The 19591-nt window shown below is 41.6% G+C and overlaps 3 protein-coding genes across 5 annotated transcripts in view; all 3 read right to left on the reverse strand.

Annotated features, from left to right (window-relative positions):
• Window positions 1-6291, reverse strand: part of SLC17A5 (solute carrier family 17 member 5) — a 58373-nt gene extending 52082 nt beyond the window's left edge. For 2 of the 3 annotated variants that reach the window (XM_043963976.1, XM_043963977.1), the window contains exons 1-2: window positions 6092-6291; window positions 2750-2946 (exon numbers count right to left, since the gene is read on the reverse strand). In XM_043963976.1, coding sequence (XP_043819911.1) covers window positions 2750-2946; window positions 6092-6185 — 291 coding nt within the window. In that variant the 5' untranslated portion in view covers window positions 6186-6291. The remainder of the gene's footprint in view (window positions 1-2749; window positions 2947-6091) is intronic. The other variant, XM_043963978.1, reaches the window with a different exon arrangement.
• A 6086-nt stretch (window positions 6292-12377) lies between these two features.
• LOC122726705 (40S ribosomal protein S23-like) lies at window positions 12378-12809 on the reverse strand. Its single transcript, XM_043964586.1, has one exon. The coding sequence runs from the start codon at window positions 12807-12809 to the stop codon at window positions 12378-12380; it is 432 nt and encodes a 143-aa protein (XP_043820521.1).
• Window positions 12810-15732: 2923 nt separating this feature from the next.
• LOC122725315 (tubulin alpha-1C chain-like) lies at window positions 15733-17240 on the reverse strand. Its single transcript, XM_043962358.1, has one exon. The coding sequence runs from the start codon at window positions 17180-17182 to the stop codon at window positions 15833-15835; it is 1350 nt and encodes a 449-aa protein (XP_043818293.1). The 5' UTR covers window positions 17183-17240; the 3' UTR covers window positions 15733-15832.
• Between the last annotated feature and the right edge of the window lie 2351 nt (window positions 17241-19591).

The following is a 19591-nucleotide window of genomic DNA, read 5'->3' on the forward strand; positions in this document are numbered from 1 at the left end:
TTCTATAGTCTCTTCCTACTCTAATCTATCCTTCACACACTAATCACAAAGTGATTTTGGGGGGGGGCGGTGTTGAGGCAACTGGGGTTAAATGACTTGCCCAGAGTCACACAGCTAGTAAGTGTCAAGTGTCTGAGGTCGGATTCAAACTCAGGTCCTCCTGACTCTAGGGCTGGTGCTTTATCCACTGCGCCACCTAGCTGCCCCAACAAAGTGATTTTTGTTAAACACAAGACTCATCATATTGCTGTCCCACTCAATTAACTTCAGTTGTTTCCTATGGCCTCTTTGGCTTTTAAAACCATCCACTTCTCTTCCTTCTGTTTACATTCCTCAGCTTCTTAAATGCTATAATCTAGCCAAATTGTCCTTACTGTCCCACTCTCCATTAGAGTACAGTGATAGGGCACTGAACTTGAAGTCAGAAATAACCTGGATTCAAATCCTGCCTAATATACTCCCTCGAGTAGCTGTATGGCTGTAGGCAAGTCACTTAATTTCTGTATGCCTCAGGTTTTTTTGTTTTTGTTTTTGTTTTAATTGAGAAGCAGCATGGTATCTAGTGGTAAGTGCTAGACTTAGAGTGGGTAATCATCCATCATCCAAATTCCTTCTCAGACACTTACTAGCTTTCGGATCCTGGGCAAGTCACTCCATCTCTGGGCTTCAGTTTCCTACTTCGAGGTGTCTTCTGGCTCCAAATCTAAAGTCCCATCTCTATACTAATTTGTCACCCACACCTGGGAGGCCCTCTCTCCTCACCTCAAATCCCTTACTTCCTTTGAAACTTAGATCAAGCACCAGCTCTTCTGTGGTCTTTCCTGAACCCCACAAATTGTCAGTATCTTTCCTCCCTAAACGATTTTCTATTTCTTCAGTATATATGTATATAAGCCGTTGTTGCATGTCTCTCCCAACAGAATTTAAGCCTGCAAAAAGCAGGAATTGTTTTACTTTTATCTTTGTATCCTTAGTACATAGCACAGTGTCCAGTTTACAGTGAGTGCTTAATAAATGTTTGTTGATTATTTCCCCCCATTAAGCACCCAGAGAGAAGGGACTATTAGTTTTTGTCTTTCTTCCCCAGGTGTATAGAGGAACACAGTGGGCACAGTGAATTTAAATAACTGAACTGAATTTAAAGAACAAAGTGGAAACTGTAGAATTTTCACTCCAATCAAGGAAAAACAGAGCTATGTATGTATGTATTTATTTATTTTTGGTGAGGCAATTGGGGTTAAGTTGACTCGCCCAGGGTCACACAGCTAGTAAGTGTTAACTGTCTGAGGCCGGATTTGAACTCAGGTACTCCTGACTCCAGGGCCAGTGCTCTATCCACTGAAAACAGAGCTATTTAGAAGAGAAATGGGATCCCTCTTTTGGCAGTGAGTTCCCTCATAATTGAAGGCCTTCATGCAGAGAGTAAATGCCACTAACTTGTTAGGAATGCTCTAGGGCCAAACCATAAAACTTCTAAGATCTTCAACTGAGATTCCACGATACCTGTCTTACCTCAGGGCCCTGTCCTCTCTATTTCCACTGCAACCCCTCTAGTAAGAATAAGTCCTCATTCCCACCTGCCATGACTACTGAAACTGCCTAACAACTCTGACTGCTGTCTCTCTACTCTAACCTTCATGGAGCTGCCAGACTAATCTTCCTTAAGTTTAAGTTCCTTAAGTTAAAAAATCAAAGGAAAAAAACCTGCAGTGGCTCTCTATTACCTCCCAAGTAAACTGGCACTTCTCTGTAAACAAGTCATAGTACATAAACTAATTACAGAGTACAGAAAGCTGATGTCGTAACATAGGGGCTCTCCTGGAAAGAATAGCATTAACAACAACAAAAGCAAGTATGAGATGACATCCCTTTAAAAAGGTGATGTTGGGGCAGCTAGATGGTGCAGTGGATAGAGCACTGGCCTTGGATTCAGGAGTACCTGAGTTCAAATCCGGCCTCAGACACTTAACACTTACTAGCTGTGTGACCCTGGGCAAGTCACTTAACCCCCATTGCCTTACTAAAAAAAAAAAAAAGGTGATGTTGCCAACATTTATCTCTTTGGACATATCTAGAGTGGAACTACATAAATGCTCCTCAAACAGATCAATGTGCACTATAGAAAAGTACCAGAAGTTATTTTTAGCTTAAAATCAAACTGCTGGGGGGGCAGCTAGATGGCGCAGTGGTTAAGCACCGGCCCTGGATTCAGGAGTATCTGAGTTCAAGTCCGGCCTCAGACACTTGACACTTACTACCGTGGGGAAGTCACTTTACCCCCATTGCCTGCAAAAAAAAAAAAAAAATTAAAAAAAAAAATCAAACTGCTACAGGTGGACTTGCTACAGGGTTCCATCTGCTACATCAGAAGGCTGATTCTGAAGGTACAACCTGAAGGTGACATCCCTTATGGCAAAGCTTCTTAAACTGGGGGGTAAAAATCCCACATGGGGTTGAGTAACTGAATGTGGGAGTCATCAAAAATTGGCAACAGTAAAAGGTTATGTATACCTATTTTATATATCTATATACTTGGGGTCATTTTAAAAACTTCTCTGGCAAAAAGGAGTCTCTAGTGGAAAAGGAAGCTCTGCCTCATGGGACTTGTGGGTTAAAAAGGAATCCTTTCACAAAATTGTGCTCAGTTTTTTGCCCAAAACGTGCACTTATTCGAGTGATAATGGCTATTCTGCTTTAATGCTATTCAGCAAAATTACTTTTTTTAAAAATTAAAGTACTAAACACCTACCGTTCGATTGTGAAAGTCTCCTATGGGAGTAGAATGTTCTGGGCACCCCTCAGAAGTTGTGTTTCTCTCCATAGTGTTATTTGACTCTACCATATCCACTAATGCTACACTTAGATTCACACGTAAGGCGTACAGTATGAAGAATCCAAAAAAGGCTATTATTGCTAAGTTGTAACGAGTTGAGCAGCATACAGGAACTGAAACAAAAATAAGTAAAAATACTGTTAAGCAGAAAGTACCCCAAAATACTAAATATAAGTGCATCCAAAATAACTTAAAATAAAGTATAAGTCCATTATCTACAAACAACAAAACAAATCACAAACCACCTGGTAGTACCAGGACATGTCAGGAATGTATATTAATTTTAATATTTAAATAAATTATCATTATTGCATTTTTACTTTTTTTTTTGTGGGGCAGTGAGGGTTAAATGACTTGCCCAGGGTCACACAGTTAGTAAGTATCAAGTGTTTGAGTCCAAATTTGAACTCAGGTCCTCCTGAATCCAGGGCCAGTGCTCTATCCACTGCGCAACCTAGCTGCCCCGCATTTTTACATCTAATGTTTAATTCAACTCTAGTATTTTTTTCTACTGTGGGAAGAATATTATATGCATCTAGGTCCTATGGGAGTGTGATTAAAAAAATATTGGATCTGTGATTTCTTCTGTGCTGGGAGTTCCCGGGGAAGAAACTCCTACCAATGCAGACAAGCAGCTGTTCTGCAGGACTTGTTTGTCCTCAAAGAGGACCATGACATCAGGGTCATGTCATGACTTGCAGTGAATTGGATTTAAGTGAGGGAGGGCTGTGCAAGGTCACCAGTTTCACTCTCTCCTCCAGAGCCATCTGGGTCCATTGGCAAGATATACATGAGTAGGACTGGAGATGGCCCTGGATGTTTGAGGCAATCAAGGTTAAGTGACTTACCCAGGGTCCCACAGCTAGTGTCAAATGCCTGAAGCCAGATTTGAACTCAGGTCCTCCCAACTCCAGGGCCAGTGCTCTCTATCCACTGTGCCACCTAGCTGTCCCCATCTGCAGGACTTAGTTTTCAGAGAGTTGGCTGGGCCCTAGGAGGTTAAATGACTTGTCCACCTTTTTGTATCATGGATATTTGTGCTTGTGTCTTTTTCCCACTAGACTATCAGTCCCTGGAAAGCAGCCATGGTGTCTTATATAAATTTGTTTTTTTTTCCCCTTCCTCAAGCCTAGTGCTCTGCATGGGGTGGGCCCTTTATGTTTGCTGAACAAATCATAAATTACAGTGAAGGCTTAAAGTTTCCCTCTCTGTCATCTGTCATTACTACAGGGACAGAGACAATTTTCAAAATCTTGCTCAGCATTCACAGATGATGTGTATCAGTTCTGATCTAAAAAGAAAACAGGAAAAAAAATAAAGAAAACAGGTTCTGGGTAAAGGCCACTCCAAGTACACGGTAGTATTTATTTTGACTGCTCACTGGCCTTTTTTTGGCTTGTATCCTAGATCTTTATGTTACATATAGGTCAGGTTGCCAGATGGCAGAATTCTGGAAAGGTAATAGTGTAAAAATGTAAGTGAGTTACGTGGAACCTGTTGGTAATCATGCTTTTATCTGTGAGAGAGGACCAGGGTGGCAAGACTAAGAAAGCTTCATAAGTATTATGTTACATAACAAAGAGACAATTTAAACTATAAGTACCAACAAATGGCAATATAACTGTAGTACTCTAGTATTTGTCTCAGGCAGCTAGATGGCTCAATGGATAGAGTACCAACCCTCGTGTCAGGAGGACTTGAGTTCAAATTTAGTCTCAGATACTACTAGCAGTATGACTCTGGGCAAGTCACTTAACCTTGTTTGCTTCAGTTCCTCATCTGTAAAATAAGCTGGAGAAGGAAATGGCAAACCCTTTCAGTATCTTTGCCAAGAAAAACCTCAAATGGATTTTGCAAACTAAACAACTGCTATTTATCATCATATGTCTCTTTGTCTTCTGCTTCTTAGCTTTGGTTTTATTCTATCATCTTTTTCCTTTTTCCTTCCTGCTTTTTTTTTTTTTCAGGTCACAGTGACTTGATTAAGGTCACTTAGGTAGTATGCTGGAAATTGAACTAGGGATTACTTCAACAATATATGATGATGGGGGGCAGCTAGGTGTTGCAGTGGATAAAGCACCGGCCCTGTATTCAGGAGTACCTGAGTTCAAATATGACCTCAGACACTTGACACTTACTAGCTTCCTGGCCCTGGGCAAGTCACTTAACCCTCATTGCCCCACAAAACAAACAAAAAACACATAATATATAATGATGAATGATAATGTTCAGTTCTGTCTCACAGTCCGTGACCTCATTTGGAGTTTTCTAGGCAAAGATACTCCAGAGGTTTTCGATTTCCTTCCCTGGCTCATTTTACAGTTGAGGAAACTGAGACAAACAGGGTTAAGTGACTAGCCCAGGGTCACACAACTAGTAAGCCTCTATCTACTTTGCCACCTAGCTAACATAACAGCTAGCATTTAAATGGCATCTTACTCGTGCCAGGCAATCGATTTACAACTATTGTCTCTTTTGATCCTCACAGCAAAGCTGGGAAGTAGGTGCTCATTTTACATCTGGGTAAACGGAGGCAGGCCTCGGTTAAGAGACTTGGCCTAGGTCACACAGCTAGTGTCAGAGAACTGCTTCTTTACTTTAGTAAATCACAGGCTGTTGGGGCAGCAACATTATATAATACATTTCCCCACAATTCAAAATAATTTAAAAATGCTTACATGTACATTTATACATGCCCCTCCCCCACATTTTAAGTGCTCAAATGTAGGACGACTATATCCAAACACCCCCCCCCCCCATCAGCTGCCTGACCACAATTATCCTTTTGCACATAGGAAAAGGAAGAGGAGCAATAACAGATTCTATCCTTGGGTCACGAGGCTATCCTAAGTGCCTGGATCACTCAGCACGGAAACAGACTGAATCTTAGGGACCAATGGAGCTCTCTGCTTGCCCCCATCTGTCCCGCACCTGTCCCGCACCAGCGGTGGCAAAGCCACCAATCCCAGAGCGGGCTGGAAGGGGTGGGGGGGGGGTGGAGGAAGGAGAGCGGTCAATTTCAAGTTCTGCAGCCCCAGTCCCACACATCCTAGCCATCCAGGGAAGTGGGTTTGGGGCGCTTCCTGGGACAGGAAGTGGGGTGACGGAGGTAAAGGGGGTGTGTATGACTCCGTAGGCGAAAGGGCCTATGAAGCCCCCCTTCGTCCTCCACTCCTTCCCCTCCCTTCTCCGTCACATCCCGGTTGAGGAGAGGGGGCTCTAGCCGGGTCTCTCTCCCGGCTTTGCAGCCCCGCTCACCTGGGACATCCCGCGGGGGCTTCTGCAGTAAGGGGGTGCTGTGCAACGCATCCTCGGACTCACTGTCGGTGAGGCAGTCCTTTGGGGATGTCATGACGTCTTCGGGAGGAAAGGGATGAGTCCCAGACGAGACGGAGAGAGGATGGGGCAAGCCGGTGCCTCAGAACTGACCGACACATCAGCCGCCCCACACTCGTCCTGCCCCGCCCCGTCCCTCCTCGCCCCGGCCCGCCCCACTCCGCCTCTGACCTCCCCTTCTGGCTCCTCCTCCTCCCGCCCCTATCCGCAGGCCGAGTCGCCGGGTTAAAGGCTAGCGGCAGTATTGCCACCGTAGTCTCCGGCCGCCATCTTGGGAACGGGCACTTCCTCAGGAAGGTACTGAGGTGTAGTCCCACCACGGTAGCCATCTTAAGTATGGGCATGGCCCATACTGAAGGCGGGCTTCGGCCCCGCTTGGCCGCCATCTTAGATGTGGGCATCGTCCTGCGAGTTGGCCAAGGCTCTTTTCAAGCTTTATCTCGCTGACTAGGGAGAGGAATCTCGTTCCCTTATCTTTCTGACTTTTGCTCTCACTAGTCATCTGCTCCTACATGTTTTGTGGATTTCCCTGGAGGAACCTCATTTTATCCCTCTATCTCTCAAAAATCCTAACATTGCCTGGCGCATTTTGCTTGTGTTTCGTCGGTTCAGTCGTGTCTGACTCTGTGACCCGTTTGGGGATTTTCTTGGCAAAGATACCGGAATGGTTTGCCATTTCCTTCTACAGCTCATTTTCCAGATGAGGAAACTGAGGCAAACAGGGTTAAGTGACTTGTCCAGGGTCACACGGATACTGTCAGAGGCCACATTTTAACTCAGGAAGAGGAATCTTCCTGACTCCCAGCATTGTACTCAATCCACAGCCGGTTGGAGCTTAACAGAGGTTTATTGATCCATTAAGAAATTTAATAATCCCATTACTTTTTTTTTTTTGGGTGAGGCAATTGGAGTTAAGTGACTTGCCCAGGGTCACACAGCTAGTAAGTATTAAGTGTCTTAGGTCGGATTTGAACTCAGGTCCTCCTGACTCCAGGGCCGGTGCTCTATCCACTGCGCCACTTAGCTGCCAAAGCATAAGGACTACCTGCTCCTCTTTGAAAAGGAAACAGACAACTTTTGCTGGAACTCCCTAGTTTATCAATAAATCAGCTCTTCAGCAAGCTTCAAAGCACTGCCAGCACCCGGGGCAGGCCTTAGGCTAGGTGATAGATACACAAAGATACAGTTTACAATCCACCCTGAAGGGACTACCTGGTCCCAGATCGAAGTATAGAAAATGGAGATGTTTGGAGAGGAGGATGTGGGAGGGTGGGGAAAGTTGGGAAAGGGCCTCATCCACCAAATAGTTAATTGTGTGTATTCTTGCTCCACCAGAACCACTCTCACGTTTTTTTTGGGGAGGGAAAGTCAAAAGGTCTCAGTTTATCTGTAAACAAAGGAAGGATAATAGCTGAAATTTACTTAAGCTTTAAAGTTTCCTAAAGGCTTGACATACTTTATCTCCTCAACTACCCTACCTTAGAGCTTTAATCCTACAAGGAAAAGACTAGAGCTAATATTATCTCCATATTACAGATAGGTTATGTGCCTTGGTGCGAGTGAGGAAGATCTGGGTTCATAGATCTGCCTCTCTCGTACAGGTTAGTAACCTTTTTTTTTGTGTCCTTCAGTGAACTAGTATTTATTAAGCCCTTACTGTGTGCAAGGCTGGAAATGCAAAGATCGGCAAAAAAATAAAATAAAATAGTCCTTGCTCTCAAGAAGCTCATAGTCTGATGGGGGAATCAATATATAAACAAACCATTTACAAACAAGATATATCCAGGATAAATTGCGAGTAATCTCAGAGGAAAGGCACTAAGATTAAAAAGAAATGGGGAAGGCTTTATGCCAAAGGTAGAACTTCAGCTGAGATTTCAAGTTCTGAAGCTAGGAGGTACAGATGAGTAGGGAGAGTGTTCCAGACTTGGGCAACAGCCAGGGAAAATGGTTGGAGGTTGCAGGTGGAGTGTCATGTTCCAGGAACAACAGGGAACACCAGTGCCAGTAGTTTGAAGAGCCACGGGGAGTAGTGGTCTGTTAAAACCTATGGACCCCTTCTCAGAATAATGTTTTAAAAATACATAAGATTACAAAGAAAACCAATTGTATTCAAGTAAAGTTATCAAAATGTTTTTTGAAAGTATTTCAAAAAAATAAGTTCAGGGGCAGCTAGGTGGTGCAGTGGATAAAGCACTGGCCCTGGATTCAGGAGGACCTGAGTTCAAATTCAACCTCAGACACTTGACACTTACTAGCTGTGTGACCTTGGGCAAGTCACTTAACCCCCATTGCCTGGAAGAAAACCTAAAAAACCAAACAAACAAAAAAATAAGTTCAGATCCTGGGTTAAGAAACCTTGCTCTCAAATTGATGGGCTGTGTCTCCAGGCAAGTAAGTCCCTTAACCTTTCAGTGCTCTTGGAAACTACCTAAGACAAGTTTCGGAGAAGGTGTCGTCTGACTTTTGCAGTTCCTTCTGTCAAGGAAATCTCAGGTTCCATCCCTATTTCCTATCCCTTTACAGAGAAAGAAATTAAAGCTCAGGGAGGTTGTGATGGTTGGTTGACTAACAGTATGGAAGGCAGAATCTGAACTCAGGTTTCTCCAGACTCCAGCTCAAGCACTCTTTCTACTGTACCAAGCTGTACTGATGGAGAAGGCAAAAAGGGGTTGACAGATAAATTTAGGCTTGAGTCCTTATTAACAGTACCTAAAAGGGTTAACAGAGAAACTTAGGTTTGTGTTCTTTTAGTAACCAAGGGAGTTTGTCCCTATCAGCCCTCACCATCAAGAGAGATAGTAACTAGGGACCATTAACCATTAATAGCCATTAATATTCCTAGATGACAGGATACCTAGAAACCAGATCTTAAGTAAAGAGATATCAAAAACACAGAAACCCTCTGGGTTTGACAAATTTAAGCATGTCTTTAGGAACATGCTCAGAGAAGGCCAAATGTGCCCTTAGGTTCACCTTCTGACAAGTAAAACCCTAAAACACACCTCCAAGGAAAATGGTACCTGCCTTGGGAGTTGTCTTAGGATCCCAGAAAGTTCAAATTAGGATAAGACCTTCCATGTACCTCCTTAAGGAGAAGATTAAGATAATGCGGATTTCCAATTTTTTCCACAGCTTCTCCGACATTTATTTTCCCTTTTTTGACATATTAGCCAATCTGATAGGTGTGAGGAGGTAACTCAGAGTGGTTTTAATTTGCACTTCTCTAATCAATAGTGATTTAGAGCAGTTTTTCATATGGCAATAGATAGCTTTGATTTCTTCATCTGAAAGCTGCCTGTTCATATCCTCCATTTTTTTTTAAGTGAGGCAATTGGGGTTAAGTGACGCCCAGGGTCACACAGCTAGTAAGTGTTAAGTATCTGAGACCGGATTTGAACTCAGGTTCTCCTGACTTCAGGGCCGGTGCTCTATCCACTGCGCCACCTAGCTGCCCCCTGTTCATATCCTTTGGCCATTTCTCAATTGGGGAATGACTTGAATTCTTATAAATTTAATTTAGTATAGATTTTAGAAATGAGGTCATTATCAGAAACACTGTAAAAATTGTTTTCCAGCTTTCTGCTTCCCTTCTAATTTTGGCTGCATTGCTTCTGTTTGTACACAACCTTTTTAATTTAACGTAATCAAAATCCTCCATTTTGCATTTCATAATATTCTCTATCTCTTGTTTGGTCATAAATTGTTCTTCTCTTCATAGATCTGAGAGGTAAACCATTCCTTTCTCTCTTAATTTACCTATAGTATCACCCTTTATGTCTAAATCATGTACCCACTTTTTTTTTTCATGTACCCATTTTGACCTTATTTTAGTATACAGTGTAAGATGTTGGTCTATGCCTGGTTTCTGCCATACTATCTTCCAGTTTTCCCAGCAGTTTTTGTCAAATACTGAATTTCTATCCCAGAAGCTGGAGTCTTTGGGTTTATCAAACAGTAGATTACTATAGTCATTTACTACTATGTCTGTCTCCTGTGCCTAACTTATTCCATCGATCCACCACTCTATTTCTTAGCCAGTACCAGATAGTTTTGATGACTGACACTTTATAGTACAGCTTCAGATTTGGGATGGCTAGCTCACCTTCCTGTGCCTTTTCTTTTTCATTAGTTCCCTTGATATTCCTTTTTTTTTTTTTTTTGCAGGGCAATGGGGGGTAAGTGACTTACCCAAGATCACACAGTTAGTAAGTGTCAAGTGTCTGAGGCCAGATCTGAACTCAGGTCCTCCTGAATCCAGGGCTGGTGCTTTATCCACTGAGGCACCTAGCTGTCCCCAGTTCCCTTGATATTCTTGACGTTTTTTTTTTCCAGATGAATTTTGTTATTATTTTTTTCTGACTTTATAAAATAATTTTTAGGTAGTCTGATTGGTATGGCACTGAATAAGTACATTAATTTAGGTAGAATTATCATTTTTATTATATTAGCTCGGCCTATCCATGTGCAATTGATATTTTTCCAATAATTTAGATCCAATTTTATTTGTGTGAAAAGTGTTTTGTAATTGTGTTCATAGAGTTCCTGGGTTTGTCTTGGCAGGTAGACTCCCAAGTATTTTATATTGTCTACAGTTACTTTAAATGGAATTTCTCTTTCTAACACTTTCTGCTAAGCTTTGTTGGTCATGTATAGAAATGCTAAAGATGTATGTGGATTTATTTTATATCCTGCTACTTTGCTAAAGTTGTTAATTGTTTCAAGTAGTTTTTTAGTTGATTCTCTTGGATTCTCTAAGTATACCATCATATCATCTGCAGAGAGTTATAGTTTTGTTTCTTCCTTGTCTATTCTAGTTCCTTTAATTCCTTTTTCTTCTCTTATCGCTAAAGCTAACAATTCTAGTACAATATTAAATAATAGAGGTGATAATGGACATCCCTGTTTCACCCCTGATCTTACTGGGAATGCCTCCAATTTATTCCCATTTCATATAATGTTTGCTGATGGTTTTAGGTAGATACTGCTTATTATTTTAAGGAAAGCTCCACTTATTCCTATGCTCTCTACTGTTTCTTTTTTGTTTTGTTTTTAGTGAGGCAATTGGAATTAAGTGACTTGCCCATGGTCACACAGCTAGTAAGTGTTAAGTGTCTGAGGCCGGATTTGAACTCAGGTCCTCCTGACTCCAGGGCCGGTGCTCTATCCACTGCGCCATCTAGCTGCCCCTCTAGTGTTTCTAATAGGAACGAATGCTGTATTTTGTCAAAAGCTTTTTCTGCATGGGCACCTAGATGGCGCAGTGGATAGAGCACTGGCCCTGGAGTCAGGAGTACCTGAGTTCAAATCCAGCCTCTTGACACTTACTAGCTGTGTGACCCTGGGCAAGTCACTTAGCCCTCATTGCCCTGAAAAGAAAAAAAAAGCTTTCTCTGCATCTTTTGAGATAATCATATGATTTTGATTAGTTTTGTTATTGATGTGGTTGATTATGTTGATAGTTTTCCTAATGTTGAACCAGCATTGCATTCCTGGTATAAATCCCACCTGGTCATTAGTGTATCATCCTGTTGATGATTTACTGTAATGACCTTGCTAATATTTTATTTAAGATTTTTGTATTGATATTCATTAAGGAAATTGGTCTATATTTTTCTTTCTCTGTTTTGTCTCTGCCTGGTTTAGGTATCAACACCATATTTGTGTCATAAAAGGAATTTGGTAGAACTCCTTCTTCATCTATTTTTCCAAATAGTTTGTGTAGTATTGGAATTAATTGTTTTTTAAATGTTTGGTAGAATTCACCTGTAAACCCTTCTGGCCCTGGGGATTTTTTTTTAGGGAGTTCATTGATGGCTTGTTCAATTTCTTTTTCTGAAACAGGCCTATTTAAGGATTTTATTTCCTCTTCTGTTAATGTGGGCAGTTTATATTTTTGTAAATATTTATCCATTTCATGTAGGTTGTCAAATTTATTGCCATTTAGTTGGGTAAAATAGGTCCTAATTATTGTTTTAATTTTTTCTTCATTGGTGGTGAGTTCACCCTTTTCATTTTGGATGCTGGTAATTTGGTTTTCTTCTTTCTTTTTTTAAATCCAATTAATCAAAGGTCTATCTATTTTATTGTTTTTTTTTCCCCACAGAACCAGCTCTTAGTTTTATTTATTAATTCTATAGTTTTCTTTTTCTTCTTTTTTTAGTTGTTGTGTAAAATTGTTTACTATGACAAAGACACCATGCAATTTTTATGATCTTGGTCTTTCCTTCTTGCCTTTGTACAAGGCCAGAAGAGAAATGTTTGCAACTTTCACAACCTTGAAGCAGACTCCAGGAATATCACCAACAGCATGACCTTTTCGACCAAATCCAGCAACCAAAACTTCATCTTTTTCCTCAATAAAGTTCAAGCAAACATCATTGGAAACAAAGGCAGTGATTTTTTTGTCATTTTTAATCAGCTGGACTCTAACACACTTCCTGATGGGAGAATTGAGCTGCTTGGCTTCAACACCAACTTTCTCCAAGATAATCCTTTTTGCATGAGATGCTCCTCCAAATGGGTTGGCCTTCAAGGCAGTGCCCAAATGAGCTTTCTTGTATTGTTTGTCATGCCACTTTTGGTCTCTTCTGTGGCTGCGGAGCTTTCTAGCTCTATGAAGACCATGGCACTTACCCATGCTGCCACTGTCTGGGGTGAAGGAAAAGAAAGAAGGCTATAGTTTTCTTACTTTCAATTTTATTAATCTCACCTTTAATTTTGAGAATTTCTAATTTGGTGTTTGATTGGGGATTTTTAATTTGTTCTTCTAGCTTTTTTAGTTGCATAACCAATTCATTGATCTCTTTCTATATTTTATTCATATATGCATTTAGAGATATAAAATTTCTCCTAAGAACTGCTTTGGCTGTATCACATAAGTTTTTGTATGTTGTCTCATTATTGTTATTCTCTTGGATGAAGTTACTGATTGTGTCTATGATTTGTTGTTTGACTCACTCATTCTTTAGGATGAGATTATTTAGTTTCCAATTCATTTTTGGTCTAATTTTCCATGGCCCTTTATTACACATAATTCTTATTGCATCTTGATCTGAGAAGGATGCAACTACTATTTCTGCCTTTCTGCATCTTATTGTGGGGTTTTTATGTCCTATGGTCAATTTTTGTGTATTTGCCATGTACCACTGAGAAAAAGATATATTCCTTTTCCCATTCAATTTTCTCCAGAGGTCTATCATATCTAACTTTTCTAAAGTTGTATTCACCTCCTTAACTTCTTTCTTATTAATTTTGTGGTTAGATTTATCTAGTTCTGAGAGGGGAAGGTTGAGGTCCCCCACTAATGTGTATATATACATATATTTACGTATATACACATATATATCTGTGTATATATATTCATATATATATATTTTTTTTTTGTTTGTTTGTTTGTTTTGTTTTGGTTTTGAGGGGAAATGAGAGTTAAGTGACTTGCCCAGGGTCACACAGCCAGTAAGTGTCAAGTGAGCAGGCAGAGAAAGCAGCAGACCATCGAAAACTTCTTTGGGGGAAAGGAAGATCAGAATACACCCTCAGAAGAAGAAGATAATAACAAAGTCAAAGCTCCAACATCCAAAGCTTCCAAGAAAAATATGAATTGGTCTCAGGCCATGGAAGAACTCAAAAGGGACCTTGAAGAGAAAGTAGGAGAGATAGAAGGAAGATTTAGAGAGATGGAGGAAAGAATGGAAAGAGAAATGAGAGCAATGCAGGAAAGTCATGAGAAAAAAGTTAACAGTTTGAAAAGTCAAATGGGAAAGGTGATAGAAAAACTCTCTCAAGAAAATAATTTCCTAAGAATTAGGATTGAACAAATGGAAGCTTATGACTTTATGAGAAACCAAGACCCAGTAAAGCAAATCCAACTGAATAAGAAAAAGAGGGCAATATGAAATATCTCCTTGGAAAAACGACTGACCTGGAACACAGATCCAGGAGAGATAATTTGAAAATCACTGGACTACCTGAAAACCATGACCAAAATAAAGTAGAGGTCTGCTTCTGGGGCACAGGGGACACTGTTGCAAGGTTCTTGTGCTGGTGGATAGGTGCCTGCACTGGCTTTCTGTTCTGAGGCCTCTGTGGCTTATAGATTACTTACTTCTGTGGGGGCCAAAATTAGATATACTGAGCATTATTTGGGTGACACCTTAATATTGGGGTCCCAGAAATATGAGAGACCTTTTTAGGTTTAATCTCCCCTCTGAACTATTCTTTTTAGATATTTCTCCCAGGCCAATAAGAAAGGAGCCTCTAAGCTTTGGTTCACAAAAGGATCAGATTTTATTACTTGGGAATTGATTAAACAACAAAGGTAAAACTAATAAAAATCAAAGATAAGGAAATGGGAAAATAGAAATACAAATAGATGCTCTTAACTCTAAACTTAGCCTAAGCTGGTTCACAGGAATTTAGGGTTTTCAGTAGGTAACTCACCAACCTGAACAGCCTGCCAGTCTAAGTTGCTCAGACATCACCGTGACCTCAGTCAACCACCAGAGAGCAAGTTCCACGTTCCGGAAGTGCTCAAGAGCTTAGCCTATGGGAAGTGCCTCGCCTCCCTTCAGATCCCATTCAATCTTTCCTCCCCCAAAAGGGGAAGTCCTTCAAAAGCTGTTCATGGAGAGATCTCCTTCTGATCTCAGTAGCATATGTAATCTGTGGCCCCTCCCAAATGATTCAGCTAAAACTTGCCATATTAATCTTTACCACAAATAATTTTTACCACACCACCCTAGACATGCTCGCTTTGCTGGGATGGCTTGGCATAGTTGCACGTGTCCAGTGGGTAGTTCTCTATCTGGCTGTTTGTCCTCTCAACCAGGACCAGCAGTTCTCCCAACTAGCCTGCTGTGCCACCAGCCTTCTGAGCCAGGAACAAGGGGCCTCAGTTTCTGGTCTTTGCTATAGCCAAAAGCCTTCAGCTGACTTGCCCAGACCCCCTCCACACTGCACTGTTCTGAGCTGCATTGCACTCCCCTTTCACCCAAGTGAGACCGACCTTCCCTGAAGTCTTCTAAATTATCTCAAGTTGGAAGATTGTGTTTCTCTGTGTTTTTGTTGGGTCTTTAGGTTCAGAATCTGTTTAGAGGTTTGATTTAATGTTGTTTTGAGGGAAGCTTGGGAGAGCTCAGGCTACTTCCTGGCTTCTCTCCACCATCTTGGCTCTGCCCACTCTTTTTTGACCTACTGCAAAAAACACTGTACCATTCTTTAATTATAATATTAGAGAAGAATAAAAACAAATACATCCATGTACTTGGTATGGATAGAATCTTCCAGAAACCAGGCAACCAACTCCCTTTTTTTGCAGACAAGGCAAAACCTCAAAGATTTTTTTTTTGGTTCTTCCAGTCACTCCCATGGGGAGCTAGCAGGTATTTACCCCAAGGCTGTTCCATTCATGGCAAAAACTTTCTAGAGGGTCAATATCTGATCAATTAGGTTGACTTAGGAACTCAGGGTGCTCCAGCTGGTCTGTCTATCTGCTGCCTTTTTTTCCTCCTTCGACGTCTTGTCTCTTTTGATTCTCTTTTCTTTCTTTTTTTTTTTTTCAAAGTCTCACACTTTTATTGACATTTAATGACCACAGAGGACATTTTCACAGAACAGAAAAAAAAAGACAGACCTAGTATAAAGAAAAAGATAACATACAAATTAATATTCCTTACCTTCCTCTTCCCCATCAGCACTATCTGCTCCAACCTCCTCATAATCTTTCTCCAGGGCAGCCATATCGTCCCGGGCCTCAGAGAACTCTCCTTCCTCCATGCCCTCCCCCACATACCAATGGACAAAGGCACGCTTGGCATACATCAGATCAAACTTGTGGTCCAGGCGAGCCCAGACCTCGGCAACAGCTGTGGTGTTGTTCAACATGCACACAGCGCGCTGTACCTTGGCCAGGTCACCACCAGGAACCACAGTGGGAGGCTGATAATTGATGCCAACCTTGAAGCCAGTTGAGCACCAATCCACAAACTGGATGCTACGCTTTGTCTTGATGGTGGCAATGGCAGCATTGACATCTTTGGGAACCACATCACCATGGTAGAGCAGGCAGCAAGCCATGTATTTACCATGGCGTGGGTCACATTTCACCATCTGGTTGGCAGGCTCAAAGCAAGCATTGGTGATCTCTGCTACAGTCAGCTGCTCATGGTAGGCTTTCTCAGCAGAGATGACTGGGGCATATGTGGCCAGAGGGAAATGGATACGGTGATAGGGCACCAGGTTGGTCTGGAATTCTGTCAGATCCACATTCAGGGCACCATCAAATCGGAGAGAGGCAGTGATGGAGGACACAATTTGGCTAATAAGGCAATTCAGATTAGTGTAGGTTGGGCGTTCAATATCAAGGTTTCTGCAACAGATATCATAGATGGCCTCATTGTCTACCATGAAGGCACAATCAGAGTGCTCCAGGGTGGTGTGGGTGGTCAGAATGGAATTGTAGGGCTCAACTACAGCTGTGGAAACCTGTGGGGCCAGATAAATGGTGAACTCCAGCTTGGACTTCTTGCCATAATCAACAGACAGACATTCCATCAGCAGAGAGGTGAAACCAGAGCCAGTCCCACCACCAAAGCTGTGGAAAACCAAGAAGCCTTGGAGACCTGTGCACTGGTCAGCAAGCTTCCGAATTCTGTCCAAAACTATGTCAATGATTTCCTTGCCAATAGTATAGTGTCCACGGGCATAATTATTGGCAGCATCTTCCTTGCCCGTGATCAGCTGCTCAGGGTGGAAGAGCTGGTGGTAGGTTCCAATGCGAACTTCATCAATAACAGTTGGTTCCAGGTCTACAAACACAGCACAGGGAACATGTTTGCCAGCTCCTGTTTCACTGAAGAAGGTGTTGAAGGAGTCATCTCCTCCCCCAATGGTCTTGTCACTTGGCATCTGCCCATCAGGCTGGATACCATGTTCCAGGCAGTACAACTCCCAACAGGCATTGCCAATCTGGACACCAGCCTGGCCAACGTGGATAGAGATGCACTCACGCATGATAAAAGTGTGCAGGGGTCTGCTGGGCTAAGAAGAAACTGAAAGGAAGGCAACACAAGTTTCTTCCCGATCGACCGTTAAGAAGTCTCCAGGAGAAAAGTTAGTTGATTCTCTTTTCTTTCATCAGAACATCATGGCTTGAGCAACCAAGGCAGCAGCAGGTAGAGTAGATATAAATTCATTTTTTGTTGTGATATGGGCCCTTTCCTTCTTACTTAAACCTCTTTGGGTTATGTACCTTATCATGGAATCTCTGGATTTTGGTGACTTTTTAAAAAGTACAATTCCAAATCATTTGGACCAAATTGTTGAACCAACCATACCTCCACAAATGATGTATATATGCCTGTCTTCTTCTGAATGTTTTTTTTTAAAGGTGAGGCAATTGGGGTTAAGTGACTTGCCCAAGGTCACACAGCTAGTAAGTGTCAAGTGTCTGAGGCTGGATTTGAACTCAGGTCTTCCTGACTCCAGGGCTGGTTCTCTATCCACCGTACCACCTAGCTGCCCCTATGTCTGTCTTCTTGAAGCCTCTCCAATGTCAATTATTTTCATTTTTCATTATCTCTGACAATTTTTTAGGTATGAAATGAAACCATAGGAGCATTCTGATTTGTATTTTTCATCATTAGTGACTTGGAGCAATCTTATATGGTTATTAATAATTTGAAATTCTTTTGAGAACTATTTTTTTTAATATTTTGACCTCTTTTCTATTAGACTGCCGTCCTTATATATTTGTGTCACTTCCCTCTTTATATTAAATATTGGATCCTTATTAGAGATATTTGATGTAAATATTTTTCTGTCATTTGAGAGCTTCCTCTCTTATCCTAGTTGCATTGATTTGGATAATGGGAAAGCTTTGAATTCCATGTAACCAAAATTATCTGTTTTATCATTTGTGATCACATTTATCTCTTGTTTGGTTAAGATATCTTCCCCTTCCTGTCATCCAGTCATATCTGTGAAAAGGACTGATTATATTCTGTCTGTCTGATTTTGCCTTTAATATTCAGATTCCCTATTCATTTTGAGCTTATTGCCCCCACCTTCTTCTTCTTTTTTTTGGGGGTGTGTGAGGCAATTGGGGTTAAAAGACTTGCCCAGGGTCACGCAAGTGTCAAGTGTCTGAGGCCGGATTTGAACTTAGGTCTTCCTGAATCTAGGGCTGGTGCTTTATCCACTGCGCCACGTAGCTGCCCCGCCCCAGCCAATAGTTCTCTATTTCCCACAATATTTCTAGGCAAGAAAAACTTCTGTAACTGGTCTTTTGTATTATCTTTCTTTAGATTTTCTAGCTTGGTGAGTCTCCCATCTGTCCACTAGAGAGCTCCATGCTCTACCCTCTGAAAGTTATAATTTTTCTTGCCTCAATCTAGTTTATGTATTCTTTTTTGGGGGGTGCGGTGGGGCAATGAGGGTTAAGTGATTTGCCCAGGGTCACACAGCTAGTAAGTGCCAGGTGTCTGAGACTGAATTTGAACTCAGGTCCTCCTAAATCCAAAGCTGGTGCTTCATCCACTGGGCCACCTAGCTTCCCTCTAGCCAAATTATTTTGACCAGGAATTTACACATTTAATTTCTCTAGAGGGAGATATAGATGTTGGCCTTTTCAGAGACAGAGACATTTTTATATGCTCTGTTCTTCATTCTAAGGTTCCCCCTAACTTCAGAAGAAACATGAGCTGCACAAATTTAGAGACATCTCCATCCTGAATGTTCATACAGACTATTTGTGTCCATCTTGTGGTAGAGCCTTCTGAGTTCATATTGGTCAGGTCAGCCACAGTCAGACACATTGTACATTGATCCCAACATCATGATGTCATTTTTGTCCTCTTTGAGCACGAAGGACAAACAACAACAACAAAATTTTCCCAAGTCAAATAATTAGTGTTGATAACACCTGCAGCATCTGCCCTCAAAGCTCACAAAACCAACAAGAGTCCAAGACCATGTCTATACTGGTGCTTTGCTTTTTTTTTTTTTTCTGGGCACAAAAGTGTTAGCTCCATTTCCCATTGCTAATTATCTGCTGATCTTGAGATTAGTCACTCTCAGACTGGAGGATCTGTTGACCAGTTTTGGCCAAGTACTCCAAAATGAGCAGGGATCTCTCTTGAGGAAGAGACCAGGCACTTCTGGGGATGATCCTCATGATCTCATGGTCACACACCCTTTTATGGTGAAGGATCTACTTACTGATTTTAAGATCAATTTTAAACACAGAACAGATTCATAGACCCTAAAACAAGCTACCAAACCCTGAAAAGAGTACTAACCATTACTTTTAGCAAGCTGGGGAGTCCCTAGACAGAGCCTCAGGGTTGTGAAATAACAGAGGAGCTGGGAACAATTGCATTCCTGCTCACAGACAGATTGAGTGACTACAGGTGATCTATTGCC

The sequence above is a fragment of the Dromiciops gliroides genome, chromosome 4, assembly GCF_019393635.1.
Source record: "Dromiciops gliroides isolate mDroGli1 chromosome 4, mDroGli1.pri, whole genome shotgun sequence".
Lineage (NCBI taxonomy): Eukaryota > Metazoa > Chordata > Mammalia > Microbiotheria > Microbiotheriidae > Dromiciops > Dromiciops gliroides.

Coding starts and splice junctions, on each gene's coding strand:
- LOC122726705 (XM_043964586.1), bottom strand. CDS start 12,809: ATGGGTAAGTGCCATGGTCTTCATAGAGCTAGAAAGCTCCGCAGCCAC.
- LOC122725315 (XM_043962358.1), bottom strand. CDS start 17,182: ATGCGTGAGTGCATCTCTATCCACGTTGGCCAGGCTGGTGTCCAGATT.